This window comes from Apus apus, chromosome 2 (genome assembly GCF_020740795.1).
Source record: "Apus apus isolate bApuApu2 chromosome 2, bApuApu2.pri.cur, whole genome shotgun sequence".
Taxonomy (NCBI): Eukaryota; Metazoa; Chordata; class Aves; order Apodiformes; family Apodidae; genus Apus; species Apus apus.
The window spans coordinates 84,846,528-84,874,311 of NC_067283.1; the positions used below are offsets into that span (position 1 = coordinate 84,846,528).

At 39.3% G+C, this 27,784-nt stretch overlaps 1 protein-coding gene across 1 annotated transcript; it reads left to right on the top strand.

Annotated features, from left to right (window-relative positions):
- SPATA48 (spermatogenesis associated 48) lies at positions 1-27,784 on the top strand. The gene is made up of 10 exons (XM_051610263.1): positions 1-90; positions 1,521-2,040; positions 6,184-6,266; positions 8,982-9,055; positions 9,700-9,838; positions 10,290-10,357; positions 11,303-11,344; positions 11,883-11,990; positions 24,355-24,462; positions 27,664-27,784. The coding sequence occupies exons 1-10, from the start codon at positions 1-3 to the stop codon at positions 27,782-27,784; spliced, it is 1,353 nt and encodes a 450-aa protein (XP_051466223.1).

Sequence of the window (27,784 nt, forward strand, 5' to 3'; positions counted from 1 at the left end):
ATGAGTCATCCTTGCAGTGTCTTCCATGCTGTGCCTTACCTGGCTTCCATGTCTTTGCCTGTCATCTTCCTAAAAGCTTTCCAGGAGAAGGTAAGAAGGCTGGGGAAACATTAGTCTGCAACACTGTATATTATTTCTAGTGTAAAACTGAGTATATTTGATACGGAGATTACTGTCAGTAAATAAAGACAGCAGTAGGACATTTTAAAGGCTTGTAACAGGCATAAGTCAAATTTGGAAGCATCTTTTCACAAACATGAATGTGCAGTAGAAAGTGGACAGGAGTTGTTTCAGACAAAGGATTCTGTGTTTGCACACTGTTGGCTTAGCCTTACAGTGCTGGTACTGCATATATAGTATTCTCATTATTCACTTTTTAGCCCTCTTTAGTTCTTACAACCTATAGATGAAAAATGTCTTAATAAAGAAGGAAGCTTTATTTATTATATTCTGCTCCATCAGCAAATTACTGCAAAGAAAAATCAACATAATTCTGCATCACAGAACACAACTTTTCCTTACTATAAAGCTGTACCCTAATAGATGTTAGACCCATTTTTTGTTTCATGTTAATAACGAGCAAGTTCGGAATTCAAGGAAGTTAACATCTATGTGAGACTAATGTGAGAGAATTTTCAGACACTGTGCCCTCATTTCTCCTGACAAGACCACAAAGTAAATGCCCCATAATGTTAATTGTGTCCAAATAAACATAGTTTGATTGTTCTGCAGTACCAGGTATTTGCAGATGACATTGAATTCATGCAAAGAGGACCTCTATAAATCAGACTGCTTTTGTCTAGATTGCTAAATGAAGACCATTGAGCTTGGGATTTGGAAATGAGTGCTGCATATTCTGACCTGCTACATTAATGGATTTGCCAACCTGATACAACAAATGGCAAAACTCTGGAGGAAGTTAAGCTGCATGGAAAAATCTGATGACAATGTGCTTTATTCATTCCAAGTAATAATTATTAGTTTTCTGTATTTGCACGTAGCTGCAGTTGTGTTTGATAATTTTTCTTCATGTTAAATCTGTGTTTCTATTTAGTTCATATTTATGATACCAACAGCTTATTTTAAAATACTTCAATGAAAACACTATACAATCCTTAGCAAGACTGAAGACTTCTTAATTTTGCCTGTGCTAGATGAGTAAGAACTGTTAGTGCCATTTCAAGTTGTTATATGTGCCCACTTGAAGGACTAGGTTACTGTGTTATGGCATGAACCCTATTTCACACCAGGACATGTTTCATTGTGAGGTTGTTTCCGTCGTTACCAAGGAACAAAAAACCTCTGCTCATTCCATGGCTGTGTTCTTTCTGTACCAGACGAGATAAATCTCTTTTCAGGAAAAAATTCACTGCTTAAACTACTGTCTTGCTCTTTATGGTTTCTATGTATGGATCTTCTGCCCTCTATTTTTACTGTGGTTTGTTGGCTAGGATTTCAGAAACTTGGAGAAGCAGGAGCAAGTAGAATCTTCTGAATTTACTGTCACATAGGAACAATAGAAGAGAACGACTGTGGTTTCCCGTGGAGCTGAAGCACAGGCAAGTGCCTTTAAAAAGTCCACCTTGTCAGCTGAACCGGTTCACAAGATGGATCACCAACAGAATCAAAGTCCGTTAAAGAATACCTGTGTGTCGGATAGAAGAGGTCCTCAGAACAGATGTGGGTTTCCAAGCAATGAAAAGAAAAACAGTAATTCTTACTTTCATTTCAGTCAATTCCCTATTCCAGGATGGCCAAATTGCCCTCTGTTCCCTCACCGAATTGATGTGCCTTTAGTGGATCCCTGCTCAGGTTTTGTGAGTCCAGGAGCAGATGCTGACCTGCAGCCTAATGTTGGAAGAGTTATTGAATCCCTGGTGGACTACAGTGATGTGAAACCTCACCAGCGGATCCCCATCGGAGGACAGAGTGGCCAGACTGCGCACAAGAGGCATATGATCCTCCTGCAGGAAACCAGCCAGAACAGAAGGTGGAACTCCAGGAGTGTACCAGCTGCTTCTGTCAAGGCAGAACTCAGAGGTAAAGCAAACTATTGTTTTTTTTATTTCTTAATCAACAAAGAAATTGGTGATACTTAACAAATAAATACAGTCAGTTTCTTAACTCCATCCCCTGATGTTCTAAAAGAGCAACCTCTTAAAATATATTTGGCCTGAATATTAGAACAGACTATTTCCTAACAAGCTGCAGTGCAGCACTTTAAAGACCCAGTCCAGTGTCTAGTTGGTTGGAGAACAGAAGTTCTTTAGGACTGCCATCCCATGTTGATCAAAGTACATATTACCATCTTATTTTATATCAAGATATTACACATAAAGTTGAGTCTGATCACTTTCTATTGATTATAGCATCAAAGTGGAAATTCAGTCTTTATCATGAAGCAAAATCAGATTGATGGTTAATATTCATAGTTTTCTGATTGACATTTTGGAAAGCAGAAATACCTACCCAGGCCTTCTAAGGGCAGGCCTAATTAGCAATAAGGAGTATGCTTGAATTTTTATAAAGATGAAGCCAATTCAAATGATTTTCATAGAGAAGTGCTCATTACAGGTAGAACAAAATTTTGTGAAAACTCAGGCAACTTGCTCATGGGTGGGGAGAGGCATATCTTAGAACATGATAAAGAAATGTAAATAAGCTCCTGGTTCCATCTCACTCCACATTTAGCTCTACTTTTATCTGTGTTATTGTCACCATGAAGTCTCCAGGTGCTATAAATTCAGGCAGTGGTTTTGGTTCCTTGTTTCTGTCTTCAAACTTTGCATCTTAAATCACTTTAAGTTTGCTACAGTCACATAATAAAACCCAAGAAACCACAAGGGATAAAAAATAGACTCCATAATTTTCCTTTATTTTCTTGCTCACCGCATATAATTTTCACTCTTATTTCTCAGTTACGGTGTTCTCAGTTTACATATGAAATTAGACCTCAGACACCAATCAAAACTGATCAGCTGTTTTTTTCTGCAAGTCTCTGTAAAAGGAAAGGGGAAAGAAGATTTGAAAAATGCAATTCTATCTAACCATTAATTTTTCAGTGTAGAGAAAAGCAAGGAGAGACAGAGATAGAGATACTCTGGCAGATAGAGACACAGCTGAAATGAATACAGACAAAATCTGACTTTTCAGTCCATAACCCGGGTTACAGTCAAGAAAGTTTTCTGAAACGGAGAGAAGTTCCAGAAAGCAGATAGAAACTGATGGGTTTCTGGTGATTCTTCATTGGGTCAAGTTCACTATTAGAGTGAAGTACTGATTCCACTGAAGCTGTCAGAAAAAGTCAAACTTCACTTAGGGACAAAACTTGGAACAGATACAGTCCAGTATAAATTTCTTAAGGAAAACTGTGCAAGTATTCTTCCAAACATAATATTCATTTACAAGTTTTCCTGTAATGCTGAGCTATTAACCACAAATATGTAAATATATATATAAAAAGTAGTTGAGTTTTTAGCTACTGTTTTTAATGAGACTACATAAACCAATTCAAGATTTCAGGTATATGATTCAGGAAGCTACCAACCCCCAGGCACGTGGTGTGAAGAAAGTTGCTAATCCTTCTAGATAGCAGTCCTCAGACATTCCACAGCTAAGCTGTTCGGAGAAGATGTGCTGAAAGAGATCAGTCAGGCATTTTGCAATCAGATTCTACAGTCATGCTCTATACTGTCTCAAGGATGAACATAAAAATACACAATAGAAAAAGCCTTTGAGATGGATGAGCTGAGGTATATAAAACATCTGCAATAGACAGGAGGTTCTCTGTTATAAGAAGATGTAGCACTATGGTTTTGGGAGTCAACAGTGTTACTCTGAACTTCCCCAGCAGTCTTTTGCACCTACTAAGCAAAGCATGTTGAACTAATTCTGGTTGCATTATACTCATTTTCTGATGTCCTTTGTATAGGAAGAATTCCCTTCCCAATGCTTCCTCTCCTGAAGCAAGAAGCATTTTCTCCTGAGTAATGATTACTCTGGAGAAGTAATCAACCAGGAACAATCAAGAATAAAGCAGCACATCGAGTGTGAGGCATGTCAAAGTAGGATTCCACTCTCTCCTACCTTTCAAATAATGATAGAAAATTACTGTAGGCAATGCTGGTGCAGCCCCAGTTTGTAACATAGGTACTTAGTGAGATAAAACCATTTACCTGCCTGCAGAAAGAGAAAGAAGAAAGGTTAGTCAGAGGCAACAGCTTGTAAAGCAAAGAGCAAAAACATTATGGAACTTGAAAACCATCAAATTAGCTATTCAAGGACACTCATAAATAACATGCATAGCTGATAACTATTGTAGCATATAAACAAAGTCATCTAAGAATGCAAAATGGCCTACAGTAGGGGCAAGAATATCTGTGCTGTTAAATAATTACCCATAACACAATTAAATATATAATGGCACAGTGCCTAATAAGCTAGTAGTTCACCTGGAAATAATGCATAAAAAGTCAGAATAAACTCTTGAGGGCTGAGTGCCATCGAATAAACAGCTGTGGTTTCATGAAGGATTTGATTATTTATGGTCCCTACATTTAAATATTTCACTGTGCTTTCTTTTCACTTGCCCAATAGCAGAGTGATGCTTTATTTGTTCAACAACTTTGTTCTATCTCTGTAGCTTCTTTTGTTGAGCATATTTTCCCAATATAAACTGATGGTTTCTGTGCTTATTTATAATTAGTTTTCAGGGGGTGATTTCTAGCCTTTTCTTTCAAAGGAACAGGAGAGTAGTGTTCATAGGTTATATTTATTTATCACATATAAAGAGAAGTAGAATAATTAACCAAAGACCTAAGCACAATAATGAGGAAGAGTTATCCATCAGCCCATCCAGTTGGTGTTATTATCTCTTACTGGGCCCACTAAAGCTAATACCCCTACTAATTACAAATATATAAGGTCAAAAACAGTGCAGACTTTTTGAATGATAGTGAGGTGCAGTGAAGCTTGCAAGACTGCTGGTTTTGTGGAAACTATCTGCATATGTCTTTATATGATGACATAAGAATCCCACTTTTTCCTTTAAAAATAAACCAAAAAGATATTCTGGCTTTCATGACTTCTGGGAAACAGCTGAGAAATATGTATGAGTGCATCTTCAGTTTCTGACACAGACTCTAAACCACAAGTTCCCCAAATTCATTATCCATCACTGAATCCTGCTTTGTGAGTTTAGGAGATTAGCTTAAGTGATAAACTGAAACTGTCCATTTCCCGTGTTGATAGAGAGAGTGGTGTGATGGCTGTGTGGCTGCCTACTTCTTTTAGTATAGTATAACAAAATACATTTTACAAATACACCTTTCTCAAAGTCACCAAAAGCAGCACAGTAGTTAATGGCACAGCAATTTGAATGGTGTTCTCATACATATCCCTTATCTTATTTATAGGATTATTTTGTGAGGTGAGGTTTATCCTGATTCCTGAAAGATACAAGTTGTTTCTTTGTATGTTGTGATTTGTTTTGTTTATCTGTTGATTCTCCCCTAATACCTTTTAACCCCCCTGACCAATTTCTGCCAAATTTGATGGAGATACAAGCATCTGAAAAATAATTGCATCCCTGCAAGATTTTTGAAAGTTGAAGTCTGTGGAGAGGAAAGACATAAATGTGTGTTCTTCTTGAGGGAGCTGAAACTCATGTAACATCTTTCTAGTTGGCAGCAGCTCCCTTGGTTATCAGCATGTGTGTACTGGCTCAGCAATGAGTACATATGTGACTCTACAGTAACTGAAGGGAATGGCCTCTCGGTGGGAGAGCTTCCCATCAGGGAGAGCTCAAATTATTGGAATATGAAGTTGGGAGGATGGAGGAGAGAGAGAACTATCTTGAGGAAATCTGTCATCTTCTGGTCAAGGAACAGCTTGTTTATTGCTTTTAGGGTTTGCTAATTTGGATACTTTCCTTTATATAGTTAGTACTGTACACAACAATATGTGGAGTAGGCCAAACCATAGCCATGTATGTTGTGGTATTACTTATCACTTACTTTCATCTTCCATGTAATTTAATGTATTTTTGAGGAACTTTTTAATTCAGACTGGTAACTGAACATTGGTGCATCCATTTTTATGGGAAGCCATAAGTTTTGTTCATCTCATTTAAAACAACACAGTTTGCTGCAAATTTATTAACACAAATGAAGCTCGCTCTTTCAGGTTGGAGAGCTCCAGTGAAAGCTGCTCCCAGTCTACCTGACCGAAGCCATATTTTTGCATTTTGTGTGGAACCCAGTCTCAAGGTAAGTGTCTCATGCTCTTCTTGGAATGACAGGAAGCATATTAAATTACTTTGTTTCTAGTCTGATTTCCATTTCATCTGCCTGTGGCAGTGATTACAGTAGTTCAGTGAAATTGGACTTTTAAATTTCTTTGTTTAATTATATTGAGCTAAGGCCTAGATTTCAGGTAGCTGTATGTTAACATGAGCAGATTTTAATGGTGTCCATCACTCTGATAATTTTCCCTTTTTGTAGTGTTACTCTGGTTAAGACATTTAGACTATCATGTGAGACAGATACTACCAAAGTCAGTTATGTGTAACTGGAGACAGAGCAAAAATATCAGAACATAAAAAAAATACCAAAATCTCATGCTTTATATAAATACTCATTAATTTTATGCTTAGGCACTGTCTTATTTGGTGCAAATCACAAACAAGTAAGCAAATCAAAACACGTCAACAATTCCATAGCACTAGTCTAATTAAGTCATTCCCATTCTGAAAATAGCATCCATCCTTCTACACTGATGAAACTACTCATAGTCCTTAAAGTGTTGCACATAATTAGATAGAATAGAATAGAATAGAATAGAATAGAATAGAATAGAATAGAATAGAATAGAATAGAAAACAACACAGTAGAATAGACTATTTCAGTTGGAAGGGGCCTACAACAATCATCTAGTTCAACTGCCTAACCAATTGTCATGGTTTGACCCAGGATCAACAATTGAACCAGTGACAACAATGCTCTCAATCCCCTTCAGCTCCCAGCCAGGTAGGAAAAAGAGAGTAAGGAAAGAGACTTTCTGGATTGAAAATGAAACTAGAGAGCTTTAATTAAATACTAATAATAGAAGAAAATATATACAATTATCTACAAGTGTGTTCAGAAATGTGCAAAACCCTATTGCCTCCCCGCAAACCCAGCAATTCCCCTGGCATCTCCTGAGCTGTGAGCAGTTCCAAAATGTCCTGGAACTGCTGGAATGAGCAGCAGAGCAGACAGGAGCTGAGGGGAGAGTTATGAGGGTCAGGAATGCACAGGCCTAGGGATCAAAGTAGACAAGTAGATGGAGTCCTCCCTGGATTTCAGCCATGAACGGAAGAGAAGGGAGAAGAAGAAGGGCTTGATATCCATGATCTCTGAATTTCTGCCGAGAGCAATGTAGATATATGGAATGGAGTACTTCGGTTTGCCAACTTTGCTGTCTGTCTAGCCCCCTCCTCCCTATAGAAGGGTTATAGATACAAGTCTTCTGCTCCCAGTAGTATCCAAAGCAGTAGATTCAACAAGAGCAAAGTGTCCTTCGTCTCTCGGTAGTATCTATAAACATCCAAGCGTTATAAGTCCAGTAGTTGGGAAACTTGTGTGCTGCTTAAAAGAGAGTTCACAGAAGAAGAAAAAAAATCAGTAAAAAGAAAGTTGGCTTCATCCTGGCTCAAACCAGGATACCAATTCAGGGCTTACCAAGTTAAAGCATATTGTTAAGGACATTGTCCAAATGCCTCTTAAACACAGACATCGACCACCTCTCTAGGAAGCCTGTTCCTGTGTTTGACCACCCTCCTGGTAAATAAATGCTTGTAATGTCCAGTATAAACCTCGCCTGGCACAGCTCTGAACCCTTCCCACACATCCTATCACTGGATCCCAGGAAGCAGAGGTCACCACCTCTCTCTCTTTCCCCTCAAAGTTGTGGAGAGCAATGATGTAGCCCCTCAGCATCCTTTTCTCCAAACTAGACAAACCTAGAGTCCTTAGCTGCTCCTCATAGCCCATAGCTCCCCCCAGACCTTTTACCAGCTTTGTTGCCCTCCTCTGCATGCATTTGAGGACCTTCACATCCTTCTTGAATTGTGGGGTCCAGAACTGCACACAGCACTCAAGATGAGGCCCAACCAATGCTGAATACACTGGGATAATCCCCTCTTTTGACCAGCTGGTCATGCTGTGTGTGATGCACTCCGGGATGTTATTTGCCCTTGTGGCTGCCAGGACACACTGCTAGACTCATAATGAGCCTGCTGTCACCCAGCATCCCCAGATCCCTTTCTGCAGGATTGCTCTCAGCCACTCCACTCTCAAATCATACTTGTACCCAGCATTACTCCATCCCAGATACAGAATCCAGCATTTCAACTTTTTAAATGTCATCCTGTTAATCATAGCCCAATGCTCCAATCTCTCTAGATCCCTCTGCAAGGCCTCTTGTCCTTCACGAAAGTCAACAGCACCTCCCATTTCGGCATCAGCAGCAAACCTCTTGATGGTGCATTGAAATCCTGCATCCAGATTGTTGATAGATACATTTAATAGAACTGAGCCTAGAACTGAACTCTGAGGGACACAATTTGTAGCAATGAATATCATACAAACACATCAAGCATATTTGTGGGACTGCAAAATGTGTTTGCTATGCCATTTTATAAAAAATAGAACAAATGAAAAGCTACATTCCTGAGGAGTAAGAGAGGCAAGGACATAGTTTTTAAACTTATATTCAGTATATTAAATTTTCCTTCCTGAGTAAAACTCCTCAGAAGTAGATCCATTCTTGATCTCCACTGCTGGCTGGTGAAGTATGAGAAATGGCATGTTTCACATTCTGATGCAAAAGAGGATAGCAGACTGGGAAAATGCATATACGTACTGTTTGCTCTTTAAACAAGTAATCATAGTATCACATGCGCTGATAGCATTGCTTTCTGCTATGTGTTTTATTTCTCTTAGGAATCAAGTGATCCTTCTGCAAGGCGGAGAGAAGAAAAAGCAAGGAACTATTTCTACAAGTCCAGTACTCAAAAGTGAGACACAGTTGCTTTTAAAAACAGTTTTTGCTTGTACTTTGCTTCTTTTTTTCATCTTTGTGCTACTATGCACTTTAAGGGAGCCGGACATATAAGACTGCAAAGCATTGTTCTAGCTCAGGGTAATTCTTATGTTTTAACAGCATTTAGCATAGGATTCATCTATTGAGTTTTAGTTATCTAAAAGCTTGCATCCAGTCTGTGCCTTTCATCTCCACTTCCTCTATAGGTAGTGAAGAGAAACCAGAGTTTCCAAAAGGGCATCCTGTACATCTGTCTTCAATGCCTGTCACAGGCATGATATGACTGGTGTCTGATCTCCATGTCTCGTCTCACTTAACTGATTATTCAAATTTAGACAAAAGAATACCCATCATTACTGTAAGCTTATTGGAAGATAAGCTATCTCTTTCAATTAGTAAGTGAGAAAGTTTTAAAGAAGGTAAGCCTGTGAAATTGTACTGTAACTAATTGTTCCTCAAGAAGCAACATATAATTCCAGGCTTTTTGTTTTTCTTTAAATATACACCTTTGTTATTTTCTACATCCTTTGTCACATAATTCCTTATTATCTAGCTACTGATGTAATTCACTAATGATTATACAGGAATTTTTTGTCTTCTTTTTTATTGCTGATCTAGAGCTTACGAAGAAGTTCCTTGGGATGATATATTACCTTCCAAAATCCAGCCTCCAGAATCAACAGTGGAAGAGTTGGCTGATCCTGTTTCCCAGTGTTTCACAAAAAGGAGATACAATCCTGAACCTGAAATAAGCCAAGTCAGTGAACAATTTCTTGCCAACTGTTTTTAGGTTTTGTGAAAGAAATGTAGTCTAAATTTTGTGGGGCTCATATGCATAAACCCACAGCAATATTTTCAAATAAAACCCAGCATTTAAAGCCATCAGCACACTCCAGTAATCATTTCTAATAATTTAATATTTTTTACCTCCTCCTCCACCCCCCCTGTAAATTGGTATAGAAGAAGTTACACATGCACAGTACCAAAAGAGAGGGTAGAGATGTTGATGAAAAATTGGTTGCTAGGAATGATGATGTAGCATAACAAATCTCATGTTAAGTTAGTTGTGATTATTAACTGTAATAATTATTATTGTTAATAAACTGAAATTTAGTCCTGCAATTGTTTCTGATTGCTGCATGAAAATCTACTAAGCCAAATTAATTTGGTAATGTTGCCTTACAAGAAGCATCTGGTTATCATTTTAGCTTGTTGGAGGCTTCTGGGACAGATTTCAAAGAAGATCATTTACCTCTCCACAGAGACCTATTAATTTGTAAGTTTCATTTTTAATGTGAATATTAGGGTCCTCTGAACACTTCATTCCTGAAGTCTGTGTGCAGTTAATTATTTCAGAAGGCTAAATTTGGAAGCAGAAAAGAAGATATGTGTGAAGTAGATTATTGATGTGACTGCATAGACCTGATGTTTTCATTGAGACCTGGCATTTATGAAAACACTGGTAATCATACACATGTACAAACTCAAGGTTTTATCTGCTGCCTGTAGAATCCAAATCAATCTCAGAATGGAGCATTTTAGATGAGCCCAGTAAAGGGTGACAGGAGTTCCAAAGGTCTCAGATAAGAGCCAGGTAGTGATGGGGAAAGAAAGGTAGGTCAAAGCAAGATAGGAAAGCTAGATTTGCCTCCTTCTCAGGCCATGAGCCAGCAGGTTTGCTTGGGCACTCTATGGACAGGTGTGCTACTGGGCACAGTCAAGCATACCATGGGAAAGACAGGTACCTCTGCAGGGTGGGAGGCAGCTAGAAAACACTGTCATTATGGTACCTTGAATGTTACTCCTTCAAAGGAATATACATATGGACAGTGAGAGCAGAGACAGATCAAGAGAGGAATTCAGACCTGATGTTAAATTTTCCTCTGTTCTCAAGAACTGAATTAAAGAAGTGTTACAAGGAGAGAAGCAGTTCATTTTTAAAGAAAACTTGCATATACTTTCTTAGGAAGTTGACTGAAGTCCCAGTATCTGAGGATGAAGATTAAAAGACAAGATTCTGCCTGCTGAACTGGGCCATTTAGCATTTATGCCAATCTAATAATTTACCACGGTCTTTTACCAAATTCAAATGAGCACTGCATCATTCCACAAGCAAAACTTTTGACTTGTCACCACCTCTCTTTTGAGACCTCATAAATATTCTATCAGAATATTCTGTCTGGTGAAAAAAAATGTGATTGATCTGTTCTGTTTTTAACAGTGTAAGCCAAAGCTCTCGGACTGGTCATATCCCTTTGTATACGTAAGTACAATGTCCCTGGTTTGTTTCTACTTTCTGCATTTTTTTATTAAAGCTAAGCAATCCCATCTCTCATTTTCTGATGCAAGAGTTACAGCTGGCCTAAGTTATCTAATCTTAGATTTGTTTCTGGTGCCAAGGAAGAGTGTGTGCTGAGTCTCCTCTGCATGTGAGTGACTCCAGCCTTTTATCTGTAAACTAGAAATCAGGATCCATTATGTTCTCTTTGGAAAAACGTCCCAACCTGATTATGGGCATAGCCAGAAGGGCAAGAGATAACATATTTCTTATCTTTTTCCCATTCTTCCTAGGGCTCCTTTCCGCATGTATGTACTAGGGCTGTGATTTTTTCTGTGCTGCAAGTTCAGCAGATGATTGATTTCATCTTGGTACATGGCAAACACACAGGGCATGTTGTTTTCTTGAGGACCATTTTAATAAATAATTTAAAAATTGGAGCATGTAGTATATGGTTCAGCAGCCTCCACCAGCTGTCTTATAAATAATGTACATATCTTTGATTTCCTTTCTATCCAAACAGTGGCTGTGTTGGTGCAGTAGATTTTGAAGACATTGACAATGCTGACGCAGACTTAATCCTACTTAACCATGTGAGAACTTCAAAGCCTCGCTACACAAGCACTGCATAGTATGTTTCTCTTACTAGTATGATTTTTATGCTGCCTTTTGAGTAGTTGTTACTTGTGAAAGGGGAAAAAGCAGTTGAAAATCTTGCCTTTGGCCAAAAGAATGAAAAAAAAATGGAGGCAATGTGCCTTACTCTTTATAACGATTTGAAAGAGGTCTGTTAACACATGAAGCAGGGCTTTCAGATTCAAGGTTGAACTCCAAGAGTCTTTTTTAATAACTGAGTCAGTAGTAAATGGTAACTACAGTGGTAACTGCCTACAGTGGTCAGTGTAGGTTTGTATAAATCTAAGGGACCATCCAGCCTAAATAGAATTAGTCAAGGAAGCTGATAAAAAGTAGCAGAAAGATGTCTATTGAGATGATGGTGTAACAGATTTTATCCAGCTGCTTATGTTATGGTAAGCTTAAATGCAACCTGTTTTGACCAAGTATTAATTTCTCATAGAACATTATGGCCAGATGCTTTATTGTGTCACAGTAGTGTTACATTGTCAGGGAAACTGTACTCCTAACACCAGGCATCAAGCTTTTCAACCAGAAATGTTGATTAGAGTTGCCCAGGGCCCAAATGATCCTGCCATCCATCTAGTGCTGAGTGGTCATAATGAAGTGACAGTCACTGTCTGTTGGTCCAAAAGCTACACTTAGTGTGCCCATCCTGGGAAGGAAAAGCTGCCTGGGGTAACAGCAGCGCAATATACCGTCTTGGTGTAATAAACTCCTCACTATCAGCAGACTGACCTAGGCTGGGATAAAAATCAGAGTATACTCTCTCTCCTGCTCTTAACCTTGCTAGAGTAATTGCACAACCAAATTTTAAGAACTCAGAGACACCTTTTCCTTTTTCTCAATTGAAAAAGACTGCATATGAAGCTAGTCTGATTGAATCTGCTAGATCATACCCCAAAACACCTGACTTGTGGTTCCTAATGATTCTGAGACTACCTAACACAGGCATTTATGTAAATGCCCAGCAGTAGAAAATAAATTTGTGTTACATTCAAGGCTCAAGTGGGGAGAACATAAAAGAGTAATTTCTGAGCTTAGCATGCTCTTTTAGCATTTCTGTTGATACCATTCTGAATAGAATCCTTACTTCCAAAAAACGGTGTTTCTTTTCAAACTATGATATGCATACATACTTAAAACATTTCCTGTTCTTTAGTCTTCGCAACAGGCCTGTTGGGTAGAAGTACATACACCATTCTTTGATGGGTCGCTACCCAAGTGTGACATGAATATTACCGTGTTAAAAATGTGTGATTTTTAACTTTAGCCACTAGATGGCCTTTGTGTTTGCAAAAGCGCCCTGAATGCCAGTAGAAACACCTCCTGACTTTTTAGCTAGATCAAACTTTGACATGCAAAGGATTTCAATTTAAGCCTTTCCTAAAGTTGTCTTTAGCAGCTTGAGCTGGTATTAAGCATTTAATTGAAAACTTTTGAGCAAGTAAAACGGTAGAAGTAACAACCTAAAGGCAAGAACTAGAAGTGGTAAAACAAAAGAGGTTGCTGCAGACAGACATGTTGTCTGGAACTATTTGAAGTATATATATGGTATCATGGTGGATTTTTAAGTTTGAGCAAAAAGTCCTGCATTACCTTCTACAGTATTCTCCATGTCATTTGTCTGGTTTTTAGTAAGTGAGGCCATGGGTTTAATTGATTTCTGGCAAATATCTCTGAGACCTAAAAGATTCTGACATTTCAAAGCTGTGAAAAACCTAGTTCCTCCTGGAAAAGTCTGTTAAGTTCTTTATCAAGCATATTTAGTCGCTGTGATTGCCAGACATCAAGATTGCTATGATTTTAAGCAGAAGAAAGAAGAAGGTCAGAAAGACATAAAAGTGACCCACTAAATTTTTTTTTTTCACTTTCTGTGTTTGCCACTAGTTCTGGAAAGATACATAAATGTATTAAGGCTGCTAGACTCCCACCAAAATCCTTGAGAACTTAGATATATGCTTTGGATTTAGAAACCTAAATATACTTTATAATTGTAAAAATCTCTTTGTAGACAGTCACTTTCACTCTTTCATGGACTAGCAGTTGCACTTCCTGCCTCTAGCACTTGGGCAATAGTGTCGGTGCTCAGGCATTACTCCAGAGTGAGAGACTATTCTTCCCCAGACCATGCAAGAAAGTGGTTGCCATTCAAATTATCAGCAAAGCTGAAACTAGCTAAGAGTCATCTGTCATGTAATTTTGCAGAGACAAACAGGAAGAGTGGTGAACCTGGGCATGTTTTGTATGTTACCCTTGCGCCCACCCTCTCTTCCTTTTGGCAGAACAGGAAACCATCTTCTGTTTTTCTTCTTTTTTCTTAAGGAATTAGAAAAAAAGATAAAAGTCATGACTTCTGCTACAGTTGAGCCTAAAAGCCCTAGCATAAGTTCAGTGTTGTGAAAAGCTGTTATGCATGTACCCAGCACTCTAGGTAATACTCTGGGGTCCTTACAATGCAATTTGTTTTACAGATGGGAATCCATGTTCCATGGGATCAAGCGGTTTGCCCAATCCCATTGGGAATCTGTAGCACTGTTAGGAACTAAATGTTATGTATCCTGAGCCCTAGCCTTTTTTAAAAACAAAACAAAACAAAACAAGATCTAAGCTTTAAACTATTGAAATTATGCCTTGTTGAATCTTGGTTAAAAAAAATAATAATTAGCACAAAATGATGGTTGTAGTTCTTAAAAGTTAGGCTGTGACATAAGTGAAGACTTAGGAGCTAAGTAATTTTTAATCCAGTTTTTTGCTGTGGTTCAGACATGGAATTGCTATGGAAGCCTTTACCACGTGTCTTAAGTGTTGTGACTCATCTAGAGGTGCTAAATTTATGAGTCTGAACTTATTAATCAAAACTATGTTCGTGATATGGTGGCAATCTAGCATGATCAGTGAGCATGTCCATAAGGGAGCTATGGAAGTGCTTTTCTCACATCAGACTCTCCATCTTTCCTTTTGCCCAGAGATCCTGGATGGTAATTCAGTTCCTCTCAGTCTTTTCCAGGCTTTCATTAAAGCCTGTCTTGGGGAAAAGGGATCAAGTACACAATCTTTTGAGGTCTGTTCCAGCCTTGTAGAGTAATATCCTGGGTTTGTGTATGTACTCCTGAATCTGTTTTAGGATGAAGACCTTCCCCTCTTTCATCCTTGGCTATGTTGCAATGTTTGCCGATAATTTCTATAATTTCTTTTTGAAGGACAACATACAAGATTATTTTTGAAAAAAAAAGACCAGTCAGATCATTACGATGTTGTTGTTAAAGAACACTCTGAATCTCTTTCCAATTCAGTTCTGTTTCACCAACAGATCTCCAAAAATCTTTTAGGAAACTTGTTGTGATCTCAGTTTATAGCTCAGTGCTCCATCAAGTGGACTACATTGTCAGAGCACGGGAGTTGCCGGCTTATCCTTTTGTGCCACTAACTAGTGAGTTTCCAGATTTAATGCTTTGGTGCTTTCTTTTTGTTTTTGTTACACATGCTTGTGTAATTTTGTTAGGTATACTGGACAACAATTTTCCAGTGGATCAAGTGGCTTTTGTCATATTTTTAAATGTACTGATTTTTGTGTGCGTATTTTATTTTTCTTCTGAGTTTTTTTCCTGCTTTCTCTGCTTGTATGTCTGCTTTAAACTCTCTTCTTGTATTTACCATAGAATCATAGAATGATTAAGGTTGGGAGGGACCTTAAAGATCACCAAGTTCCAACCCCCCCTGCCATGAGCAGGGAACCCTATCACTAGATTAGGTTGCACAAAACCTCGTCCAACCTGGCCTTAAAAACCTCCAGGATGGAGCATCAACAACCTCCCTGGGCAACCCATTCCAGTTCCTCACCACCCTTATAGTGAAGAATTTCTTCTTAATATCTAACCTAAATCTCCCCTCTCTCTGTTTAAAACCATTACCCCTTGTCCTATCACTATCTTCTCTGATGAAAAGCCCCTCCCTAGCTTTCCTGTAGGCCCCCTTTCAAGTACTGGAAGGCTGCTGTAAGGTATCCCAAGAGCCTTCTCTTCTACAGGCTCCTATAAGGTCTCCCAAGAGCCTTTTCTTCTCCAGGCTGAACAGCCCCAATTCTCTCAGCCTGTCTTCATAGCAGAGGTTCTTTGTTCATATTGGTGGCTCTTCTCTGGACCCTTTCCAACAGCTCCATGTCTTTCTTGTGCTGAGGGTACCTGAACTGTACACAGTACTCCAGGTGGGGTCTCAACAGAGCAGAGTAGAGGAGCATAACCTCCCTGGCCCTGCTGGCCACGCTTCTTTTGATGCAGCCCAGGATGCAGTTCCTCTCTGGGCTCCAGCACACACTGGCGGCTCATGTTGAGCTTCTCATCAACTACCACCCCCACGTCATTTTCCTCAGGACTGCGCTCCAGCCATTCTTCCCCCAGCCTGTATTTGTGCCTGGGGTTGTGCCCACCCAGGTGCAGGACCTTGCACTTGGCCTTGTTGAACTTCATGAGGTTGGCACTGGCCCACCTCTCCAGCCTGTCAAGGTCCCTCTGGATGGCATCCATCCCTTCCCTCTAAGGTGTCAACTACTCCACACAGCTTGGTATCATCAGCAAACTTGCTGAGGATACACTCAATCCCACTGTCCATGTCCGCAACAAAGATGTTAAACAGCACTGGTCCCAGTACTGACCCCTGGGGGACACCACTTGTCACCTGCCTCCATGTGGACATTGAGCCATTTACCACAACTCTCTGGGTGCAGCCATGCATCCCATTTCTTATCCACCAAGTGGTCCATCTGTCAAATCCATGCCTTGCCAGTTTGGAGTCCAGGATGTCATGTGGGACAGTGTCAAATGCCTTGCACAAATCCAGGTAGATTACATCAGTAGCTCTGCCACCATCCACCATCTCTGCAGCCTTGCTGTTTAAGGCCACCAGATTGGTCAGGCATGGCTTGCCCTTAGTGAAGCCATGTTGGCTGTCACCAATCACCTCTTTATTTTCTGTGTGCCTTAGCAGACTTTCCAGGAGGATCTGCTCCATGATCTTGCCAGGCACAGAGGTGAGACTGACCGGCTTGTAGTTCCCTGGGTCTTCCTTTTTACCCTTTTTAAAAATAGGGGCTATGTTCCCTTTTTTTCCAATCAGCTGGAACCTCACCAGACTTCCATGACCTCTTAAACATGAAGGACACAGGCTTAGCAATTGCATCCACCAGCTCCCTCAGGACCCGTGGGTGAATCCCATCAGGTCCCATAGATTTATGCACCTTCAGGTTCTTTAGATGGTCATGAATCTGCTCTACACCTATGGTGGGGGGTAATTAATTCTCCCAGTCCCTGCTTTCACCTGTTGTGGCCTTTGTGTTGAGGCTGGAGCACTTGCCAGAGAAGACTGAAGCAAAGAAGTCATTGAGGACCTCAGCCTTCTCAATATCCTGTGTTGCTGCCTTGCCCGTTTCCTTCAGGAGAGGGCCTACAATCTCCTTGGATGTCCTTTTCTCCCTAACATACCTAAAGAAGCTTTTCACAGAATCACAGAATCTTACATCCCTGGCAAAATTTAATTCTAGCAGTTATTTGGCTTTCCTCACCTGATCCCTAGCTGCTCAGACAACCTCTCTCTAATCCTCCCAGGATACCTGCTCTAGCTTCCACCTCCTGTATGCTTCCTTCTTAAGCTTGAACTTTTCTTCAAGCTGCTTACTCATCCACACTGTCCTCCTCAAGTTTCTGCTTGACTTCCTCTTAGTTGGGATGCAACACTCTTGGACCTGGAGAAGGTGATCCTTAAATACCAGCCAGCTTTCATGGGTCCCTCTATCCTCCAGGATGTTATCCCAAGACACTCTCTTCAGCAGATCCCTGAAGAGGCTGAAATCTGCCCTTCTGAAGTCAAGGTTAGTAAGCTTGCTGTGAGCCCTCCTTTCTGCCCCAAGGATCTTGAATTCCACCATTTTGTGGTCACTACAACCTAAGCTGCCCTTGAGCTTAACATCCCTCACTAGGCCTTCCTTGTTGGTGAGGACAAGGTCCAGCACAGCACCTCTCCTTGTTGGTTCCTCAATTACTTGGAAAAGGAAGTTATCATCCTTGCACTCTAGGAACCTTCTGGATTGTTTGTGTTTTGCAGAGTCGTTCTTCCAACAGATGTCAGGGTGGTTCAAGTCTCCCATGAGTACCATGGCTTGTGAATGTGAAGCTGCTCCTATCTGTCTATGTAGTGCCTCATCTATATTATCCTCCTGCTCAGGTGACCTGTAGCAAACCCCCAACATGATGTCACCTTGGCCTTTCTTCCCCTTAATTTTAACCCATAAGCTCTCTGTTGGCTCCTCATCCATCTCCAGGGAGAGCTCCATGCACTCCAGCTGGTTGTTGACATAGAGGGCAACACCCCGATCCCACTTCCCTGTCTGTCCTTCCTAAAGAGTTTGTAACTCTTTCTTTTGCTTTCTTTTCTTTTTTTTTTTTTTTTTTCAAAGCCATAAATTTTAAATTCCATTGAAATAAATGAGATAAAGGCATCTGCTTAAAAATATTTCCTGAATAGGGATAGCATTGAGTATCTCTTCATGTATTTAGCAGAACTGAGACCTCTGTGATATGTTTTAGAAGACTTTGGAGTCTGAACTGATACTGTCTGTTTCCTTCGTTATTTTTCCTTTGTTTCTTACTGATTTGATTATTAATTATTTGTTTTTAATATATATTAATTTGTGGAAGTTGAATACTGCATTTGGTTTTATATGTCACCTAGCTAACCATATTCTAGGTAGGGAAGCAACTGGGAGCTAAGGAGTATATTTTGTGCAGCCAGCCAGGCTTTCAAAAACAGCTCTGCAACCACAGATTAAAACAAGAATTCTGAAAGAGCTCACATTCTGGGTGCATGTTGATTGCTAAGCTGTGAAAATCTGGCCACAAACACCACAATGAAGCTTTTAGGTGCTGAGCACTTCTAAAAATCTGATCCCCTGCTCGTAACTGCTGTTCCAACCTAAATGGGTATCGAGAGAGGAGGATGGTCTGAATTCTGAGGAAATGATGTATTTTCAGCTTCCTTGGGCAAGTTATACAGGGGAGGAAACTTTGCAGCACAGCTACAGTGACTTGCAGTAATGCTCAGACTGCTCAATTCTCTGGGCACTTTTGAAAAACTCCATGTTATTAATAAGTGAAAATAAGTAATGACCCGAATCATTCTTTCTTGTTATTAACAAGTACTTTGAAAAAAAAAAAAAAATGTTCCTTATTCAGAAGTGTATTTTGAACCTAATAATTTTGAAAGCCATGCAGAAACTGGTTTTACTGCATGATATGGATTCCCAACATAATTATCTGCTGTTCTCATTTCTTAATCACCTTGATAGTATGTAATTTTGTATGATACTCCTCCACTTCTAGTCATCAGCTTTTTCCTTTTCTGACCTCTTCCCCAGTCAGCTGCTGAAAGAAGGTTGTGCTCTATGTGGTATTTTAGTTCTGCAGGTGTTTTAAGGGTCAATGGAAAAAGAGCCTCCTACGCTGGTAATGGGGATTTCCTCTGTAGCATTCATGGGCAGGGCACTGGTAAATGCTCAGTCTGACAGACACAAGTAACTCTCCTCCTTGGCATTGTTAGAACTTCCTTACACCCTCAGTCAGTTAGCTGAACTTAGTGTGGATTTAATGTGTAGCACATTTAGTGCATTCCAGCTTACACAGCAGCAGTTCATATCAATCAAGTGTTGTATCTGCCTCATTTTTTGCTCTTTTGCATGCCTTTTGTGTTACAGCACAGCAACTTCCTGATTTCTTACTGTGGTACTTACTGCAGCCTACCTCTTCAAATTCGACAAAGGAGTTAGGACCAAGATTATGTTTTCTAGTTCCACATTAAAAGTCTCTGCCTCCGGAATTAAGTAAAAATCTGTGAAACATTAGCATTTTAAAACTTGCTAGTAGTAATTCATCAGCTTTCAATACTCAGTAGATGGCAGTGCTTACACAATACATGCACATTCTAACAAAGTGGTTTTTACTTAGCAGCAGTTGAGAAGCATCAGCTAATTAAATGCCATAAGGTAAATTATAATATTAGTTTTTGAAAGATGGAGACTGAGGAGGCTGAATCAACTTGTCCAAGGCCACAGTTGTCTTTGTCTGAGAGAGGACCAAAATCCATTTCTGGAAGCAGTTGATTGAAATGGTAACTTAACACATACAGTTTCTAAGAAGAAAAAGTCCTAAGTGTTTCAAGTCCTGCACTTCTTGACAAAGCTATTCCTTGAAACTAGCCTTTATTCCTGGTTTCTCAAGCACATTGGGCAAAATGCTACTATCACGTCAGTATGTCTGTAGTGACTTCAGTCATATGTCTTCAGTGTAGTCCGCTTCCAACTGACTGTATGCACGCATCCCTTATCATTTCAGGTTACCACAGAAATCTCACAGGCCACAATTAGCTAAGGACAGGACCCTCTGCTTCCTTGCACCTTGCATAGTCATTTTCATGGGCTGCCTAAGAGCTTTCCCACACTGAATCTTTTCTTCAGAAACTGACAGTTTGTCTGCCATGTCTTCCTTTTTAGAGATTTTTTCAGTTTGAGTAATTCGGGGAGTGAGGGTGGGGGATGCTGGAATATCCTACTTTGATATTTTCCAAATGAGATTTATAGCTAACTTGAAATGCTTTCTTGTTTCTGAAAAATATTGCCCCTGACTAAAAAGAGGGATTGAAAAACTCGAAAGCAGAATAAGACTGCTTGAAATTATAGAAACAAAATGCTCCAGTTCTATATGATTCAGAATATTTCTGAGGAATGGCCATTTTGATGGTTATATCCTTTTAGAAACCCCAAATCTATTTGTAATACCCATTTCCTGTCCTGCTTTGATGGTTGGAGGAGAAGGGTATGAACTGCAACCTCAAATGCTCAATTCAAAAATCCTGTTGATCCCATTCTTTGCTTTGCAAACCATTGTTTGACTTCACAAGTTCTCTCAGGTATGTTCTTTCCCATCGCAAGAGACTGAATGTATTGAGCTTTCTGACATAGCATTACATCTGACATTTTTCTACCAGGGGTTATTCTCCTTGGCAAATAGGATCATGGAGTAAAAGAAAGGCCACAAATGTGTCACGCATCAGTTTTCCTGGAAGGGAAGCTTGAGATGGATGCCAGTTGCAAGTCTTATGTACTGTGACTGAGACCTGAGAGGCTTGCGTTATAATTGCATTAACCGAAGGCACTAGTTAATGACTTAATCTGGTGGTTTGGTTCTGTGAGATTTATAAAACAGTGTTTCTGAAAAAGAGTAAAATGTTAGGAACTCTTTGCTTATAAGTGCAAGGTAAGAATCTACTGGATTGTTTTCACTAGACAAATTTTTTGCACAGAAAACTTGGACAGCTCAGTCGCTCAAGCTGAAGTGCTACATCCAAGATTTTCAAGAAATACAAATTATTTGGAGGAATCTGGATTTTGCTCCGATAAAAACAGCTTACATGGGATTTATGTGGCAAACCTGGGCATCCAATGCCCTGGAGACACCCGGAGTATCACTTCCAGCTCTTGCTTCAGAACAGTATGGGTCTCCCACAGGTCCTGTGCTACAGGGATTTATCTCAGATATCTTAAGGTAGCTCTCAAACAGCTCTAAATAGCAGTGTGGGTGTCCAACTGAAGTCCACACTGTTTTTTCCTGAACACTACCAGGAAATAAAAATCTTCAAAGACATCCTGAGGTAGACCTATGAAACAGAGGAACCCAAAGCAGAGACACTCAGAATCACTACATTCCACCTGAAAAACCTTACAGCTTGCACAGATTCAACTATCAACACTGTATGTTTCTTTTGTTGAGACTAAGAGCTGCTAGCATGATAACAAGGAAGTGGATGAACAAGAGAGATGTCATGGTTACAGAAAGAAAGCTTGATGACGACAGCAAAACCACAGAGGTGTTTTGTATGTTGCCCAGTGGTAGCCTGGCACTTAGCATTTTCTTTGGCAGCAACAGTCTGGTTTAGCAGTTCATTAGAGAAAACACGCAGAGATAGACAGCACAATCCAAAAACAAAATACCAAAGGGGTATTTTTTTTAACCTCAATTTCTTCTGCTTTATCACATACGTAACCACAGCACATTTTTGCATCTTCTTTGCAGGCTCCCAGGAGAGCAGCTGCTTTACTGTGATGTAAGGTTTCTTACTATCCTGGTGGGTTTAGCTTCTCTCTGCCCATCTCTCTTCTATTTCAGAACTACATCCTTGCCACTTGTTATGAAATTACCAACTTCTGTCAACCCATTCTAATAGACAGTCTGGAAGAAACCTTCAGCTTAGGTCATCTCTCAGGCTTGATTTTTTAATAAGTTGACCATTTGTGGTGGTTTTCTCTTTTCTTCTAGTTTCACAGGCTTTGAAGATCAGAAGATTTTTTATCAATCGGATGCCTCACAGTGCATGATGTATTTTAGTATCTACACAGTTGTATAGTTATTACGTGAGTGGAATCTCTGCATATGCAGATGAAGTTTTCTACACAGAGTTGCTTCGTCTGCACATATCTTGACAATTGTCTACTTCAACATGAAAAAGCAAATTTGTCTGCAAGCCATTTTTTCCAGTTATGAAAATATGTTCTATGGCTGTATTATACATTCAGGCATACTTGTTTCCCCTGCATGGCTACTATCAAGACAGACAGCAGACTTGTTACTCGTTCAGCCAGCTACTAGACTATTCCCTATAGGTAACAGCTTCCCAAGTCCTAAAAAGTTGATGCACTGGTTCTACAGAACCATCTTCTCTGGGTGGTCATGTGTCACACAGCCCAGGGAATAAAGCACTGTGTGAATGTCTGGGTTAGTGCAAGGCTCTTCCAAAATGAGGCAAAGAACTAGGTGGTCTTTCTGCTAACTGTGGGTACAAAGACTACAACATATACCTCAAATGTTCCTGTGGCAAGTACAGCTCACCCATAGTCCTTTGTTATAACTGTTGTAGGTAGATACAGCATTTTGTCATTACTTCTGCTATTCTGGTTAGGAATTTGAGAGGCAAGTTTCCTACTACACAAGTCAGTGAATTTTCTGGTGAAGCACATCTCTCATTTACGTCTGGCTTTGCATCCTGTGCTGACCTTAGTTGCAGAGAAGTAGCTGATCAGCTGTACTGAAACTACTGAAACTAATAGTTCTGTACACTTCATAATTAAAGGAACTGTTTATTTTTACTCAGAGTACAGGGGAACCAAAACATATCTTGGAGATTATTTTAAAGGAGCACATTTATCATTCATGCAGTCTGAAGACCCACAAAGACTAGTGCAGGTTTACAACCTAAAGTATTTAGTTCATTCAGTGGATAAAACAGCTTGTCACGAGCTATGTGTATGGGCAGTCTGGATATATGTAAAATTCAGCAGTGTCCTATTTTGTGCTGTCAATAGAGAATGGGACTGGTGATACTCTCCAAATAAGTTTGTGCTGCAAAGAAGCTGTTGTACTGGGGATTTAAATTGTTTTATTTTTATCTTCATGTATTTTCCCATTGAACTAATATTAGTACCCTCATTTGTTTTTCTTTATTTTTGTCTGTCTCTCCTTCACCTTAATCTTCCGTCAATTGCTATAAAAATTTTCTGTTGTGCTCTCTTAGATAAGTAGAATTCTTTCCTCTGTCTAAGGAAATTCCTTTTTTAGTTTCACATTAAAGCCTAGCATCAGAATTAACAAAAGGCATTAGTTTTTGAACATGTGACACATAGTCTCTCAGTTCACTGGAGTACTCAAGCTGGAATTTCACTTGATGTTTCTTAAGCGTTAATAATACATACACAGGTAAATACATTCTTAATAAATTCTAGAGGAAATTTAGACAACTTTAGAATCATTTAGGAAATAATTTGTAGCTTATGTCATGGGGAATCACACTTGTTGGCCCTGCTACCTGAATTCCATGTTTGGAGCTGGAACCTAAATATGAGCTAAATCTGTATCGTAATTTAAAATAAGATTTTCCTTGAAAGCCCCTTGACCTGATTTGTTCTTTAAGATTAAATTTTGCTTGTCATCAGGAGTATTATACAGATATTCAACATAAACAACTGAAAAAAAAAAAAAAGAAAAAAAAAAGTCACTAAAGAACTTACTTTTGTCAAGTCTAACCAAAGATTTTGGTCAGATCATCAGCTAGCTCATTAAAAAGTTGTTATACTGACCTTAAAGAAGCTATGCCAGTTAATAAATTTAAGGACTACTCATTATATTACGAAGAGTTTTTACCTTGTTCATCTTTGTTGAACACTAGCTATTTTAGATCTGATCTGTAAGTCATATTTCAAGCCTACAGTCATTTAATGTACTCTTTGTTCCCCCCACCCCCCTTTGCCTTTTTTCCTTTAGCACTCCAAATATCCCTGGATACACTGGCAAGGTTCATTGGTCAGCAACCCACCCGGCAAATTCTAATTTTCCATCAACAAACCCATCAGTAATTGCACAAACGCATGGGTAGGTATGAGGTATATTTCTCAGCTTGTTCAGAAACATTACAGGGAAGAGCCTAATTGCATTTATTTAGTTAAAGAACAATTAACATGTTCAACAATTAGCAGCAATAACAACAATAACAATTAGCATGACATTCCATTGGCTTAAAAAATATGGAACAGTTGGGGTTGGATCCCACCATATTATTATCACGCTAATCTGAAATGCTTTTGATGTTTTAGAATTTTTCTGGAACATTGTAAGGTATGGATTGGGAAGGTACCTTAACACTGAGGTAAATCATGATTTCTAAATGTGGATTATTTCTACACTGAAAATTATTTTTTTTTCAGCTACGCTTGCTAAGTACTGGCTTACATGACTTTTTTTTTTTTTTGATGGATTGATTGATCTGCGTGTGTTTGGAAAGAGTTCCATGAATGTCAAAGTGAAAAATTCCCAGAAGAAGAACGCGTAATGTTGTGTTTCCAAAGTGGTATTGGCAGACTTATGAAATGGCTATTTGCTCTACAAAAATAGTTGTTTAAAATGGGTGAGGCAAAATCATGCCATGCCCCTCACTGATGCAGCCCAGGACCCTGTGACTCTGAAATCATCATATCCCCACAACACTGTTGTGGCTACCATATGAAGCAAGTTAATAATCTTTAGTTACTCTGGCTCTTCCATACAGGGCTTGTTAAGATTATGGACCACTTTAAGTATTTAGGTGTCTAACTCTTGTTGGTTTCAAAAGAGCTGAACACCTCAGAACTGCTGAAAAACCGTTTTCCTTTTTTAGCACAAAGAGCTTCTGACAGAGTCAAAGAACCAATCTAACCTTTCCACCAGTAGCTTCAGAATAGCTTAAAAACTATTTATTTCCCCTCTCTCCTTTATGATTTTGTGCTTTATATCCTGATTTCTTGATATTCATAATGATCTAGGGCAAAGCTGAACTCAGAACAGCCTAATGCAATACCAACTTGCTTGTAAATGTCAGAGACAAATAAAAAGGGAAATACATCTTAGCAAAGATCATCAACAGACTTCCAGATTTCAAGAGCATTGTGATCTAAGAAAGGAAAACACATCTGTTACTTCCTTTTACTTTCTACAGGTGTTACAGCTGGTGTAGTTCATAGTGAATGAAGTTTCTTAGTTTTTAGTGGATAGCAAGAACAAGGTTCTTCTTCTGTGCTAATAGAGACTTTCCAGACCAGGATGGAATCCCCTGACTTTTTTGAAGAATGGTGTGTAGTAAACCAATAGCAAGTATAATCATACCCATGTAGATCATGTCTTACCACCCTTTTTCTGTGCTGAGTGGTATGCTCCCCTGCAGGCAAAATTCCAAAAGTCCTGTATTACTTTATCTGGGGCTACTTCTAGAGGAAGACAGTGTTTACTGACTTAAGATGGAATAGCATAGTCCACTATGAAACTGCTATGTAAAACTATTAGGAATGCTGGGAATCTCTTCCCAACATTAGTTAGTGATGCCCATAAAAGAGAGATGTTTAACATTCAGTTCCTTCCCTTTGTAAAATAAATTGTAAAAGTCCTGCTTATTTCAGTGGTCACAGGCCATGCTAGACTGTAGTGGAGGGGTGAAGAGAGGAGAGGTTCTTTTTGGTATTTGGAGTCAGACTACCCCAGTTCACCTCCACATGCTTTTCATGTTGGATGTGATCTCATTCTTGCTGTTTTCAAAATGGTGACCTCTTTTTTTCTTTCTTTGATCATTCTCAAGCCATGACTGTAATAATGTCTCAGAAAGTAGCAAGTGATTGCCTGTGGTGAATGTTTTTATAGCTGCTTTATTTGACATGTCTACAATATACGGTCAGTCTCCAGAAGACAATTATGGGTATTAGAGGGAGTCTCTTGTCTACTGTTAACATGGTCTAATAAATGTTCCTGTCAAAAGTGTCAGCAGTATCAGATAGACCAGGCAGCAGTCAACCACTTCCACACTGTATTTTTATCACATAGAACTTCCATGGTATGAGGGGCAAAATCCTTTATACCTCTTTTAAGCATTTTGAATACAGCAGGATTGTATAGGGTATAGAACAGAAGAAATACGGTTTCTTCATCTTCAAATAGAAATACTATTTTTATATATCAGGTTTTATTTATGTGTTTTTATTGTATTTTGATTTTCAGGTGATCCCAAGTTGAAATCAGGTTTCAAAGTCCTTTAGTGCAATTAAATCCTGGCAGCATTGTTCAGCTTTTGCATAGGAAGAAAGGTTTTGTATGCTTGTTTGTGTTTTGTTTTGTGTTTAAACTAGTTGTCCCTGCTACCCAGAAAACAGAAATCCATTTTCACCATGAGTTGTATGGAAATGTGTTTGCCTTGCCATTATAGTTCATATAAGATAGTACTGAATTTAGTTTGATTTTAGAGAGACAGATTGCAGCTTTTCAGCAAGTTGCTTTGGAGATTTCAAAAGGGATATTTAGGTCAGAAGAAAATATTTTACGTTTAGAGAGCAAATGAACGTAAGATTCTGTGGTCAGTTATGTGTAGACCCTGCTTTTGATTAAGTGTTTTGCAGCAGAGGGGCTTCACAAACTTAGGTTGTAGGCGTAAGATTATGTGTAGTGCTTCTGTCTGTAAAAGGTTAGAAGAATATCAGAAATCTAGCATAAATCGTTCCCCTCCACAGAGTCCCCAGCATATTTTCTGATCCCCATCTGAGTAGACTTTTCCACAAGGACTAGTCAACTCAAGCAGGCATGTCATGGTGGCAGCATGTGTTTTTTCTAGACTTGAAAGCCGAACCTCCAGCATCAGCAGAGTTAGGTCTCCATGCACCACAGGGCCTGACGTGCTTGAATGCATTCAGCGTGCTCGTAGCAGTTTTCCACAATGTGTGGGTTAGTTTTGCAACTAGTTAGCTGAAGCAACTGTGTGTGTCCAAGGAAGGCTGAAAGGAGGCAAGAGTCAGAACATACCCTTCTTACAGCTGCTGTAGGGGTTTGTCTTTCAACACATTACATATATCCAGAAAGTAAGATTTAATACTCACAGGAAGATTCGTCACCACTGCTCTAATGGTCTTACAACATTTAATACTGTGGAATATTGCAGGTTATTAATACTCTCTGAGGCCAATGGCTGTAACTTTATGAAGAATGCAGTGAGAGGGAATGTTTAGCAATATGCAAACACATTTTCTAAGTCTTCCTTTCTCTGTCTTTTTGTGATTGCAGATACATAGCAAAAGATGGGAGCTTGTCGCAGTACAATCAGAGACGTTTTTCTGAAATGGTGACTCCAAATAGTATTCAGAATTCTTTCAACAAGAGAGAACAAGAAACTATTACGGTTTAG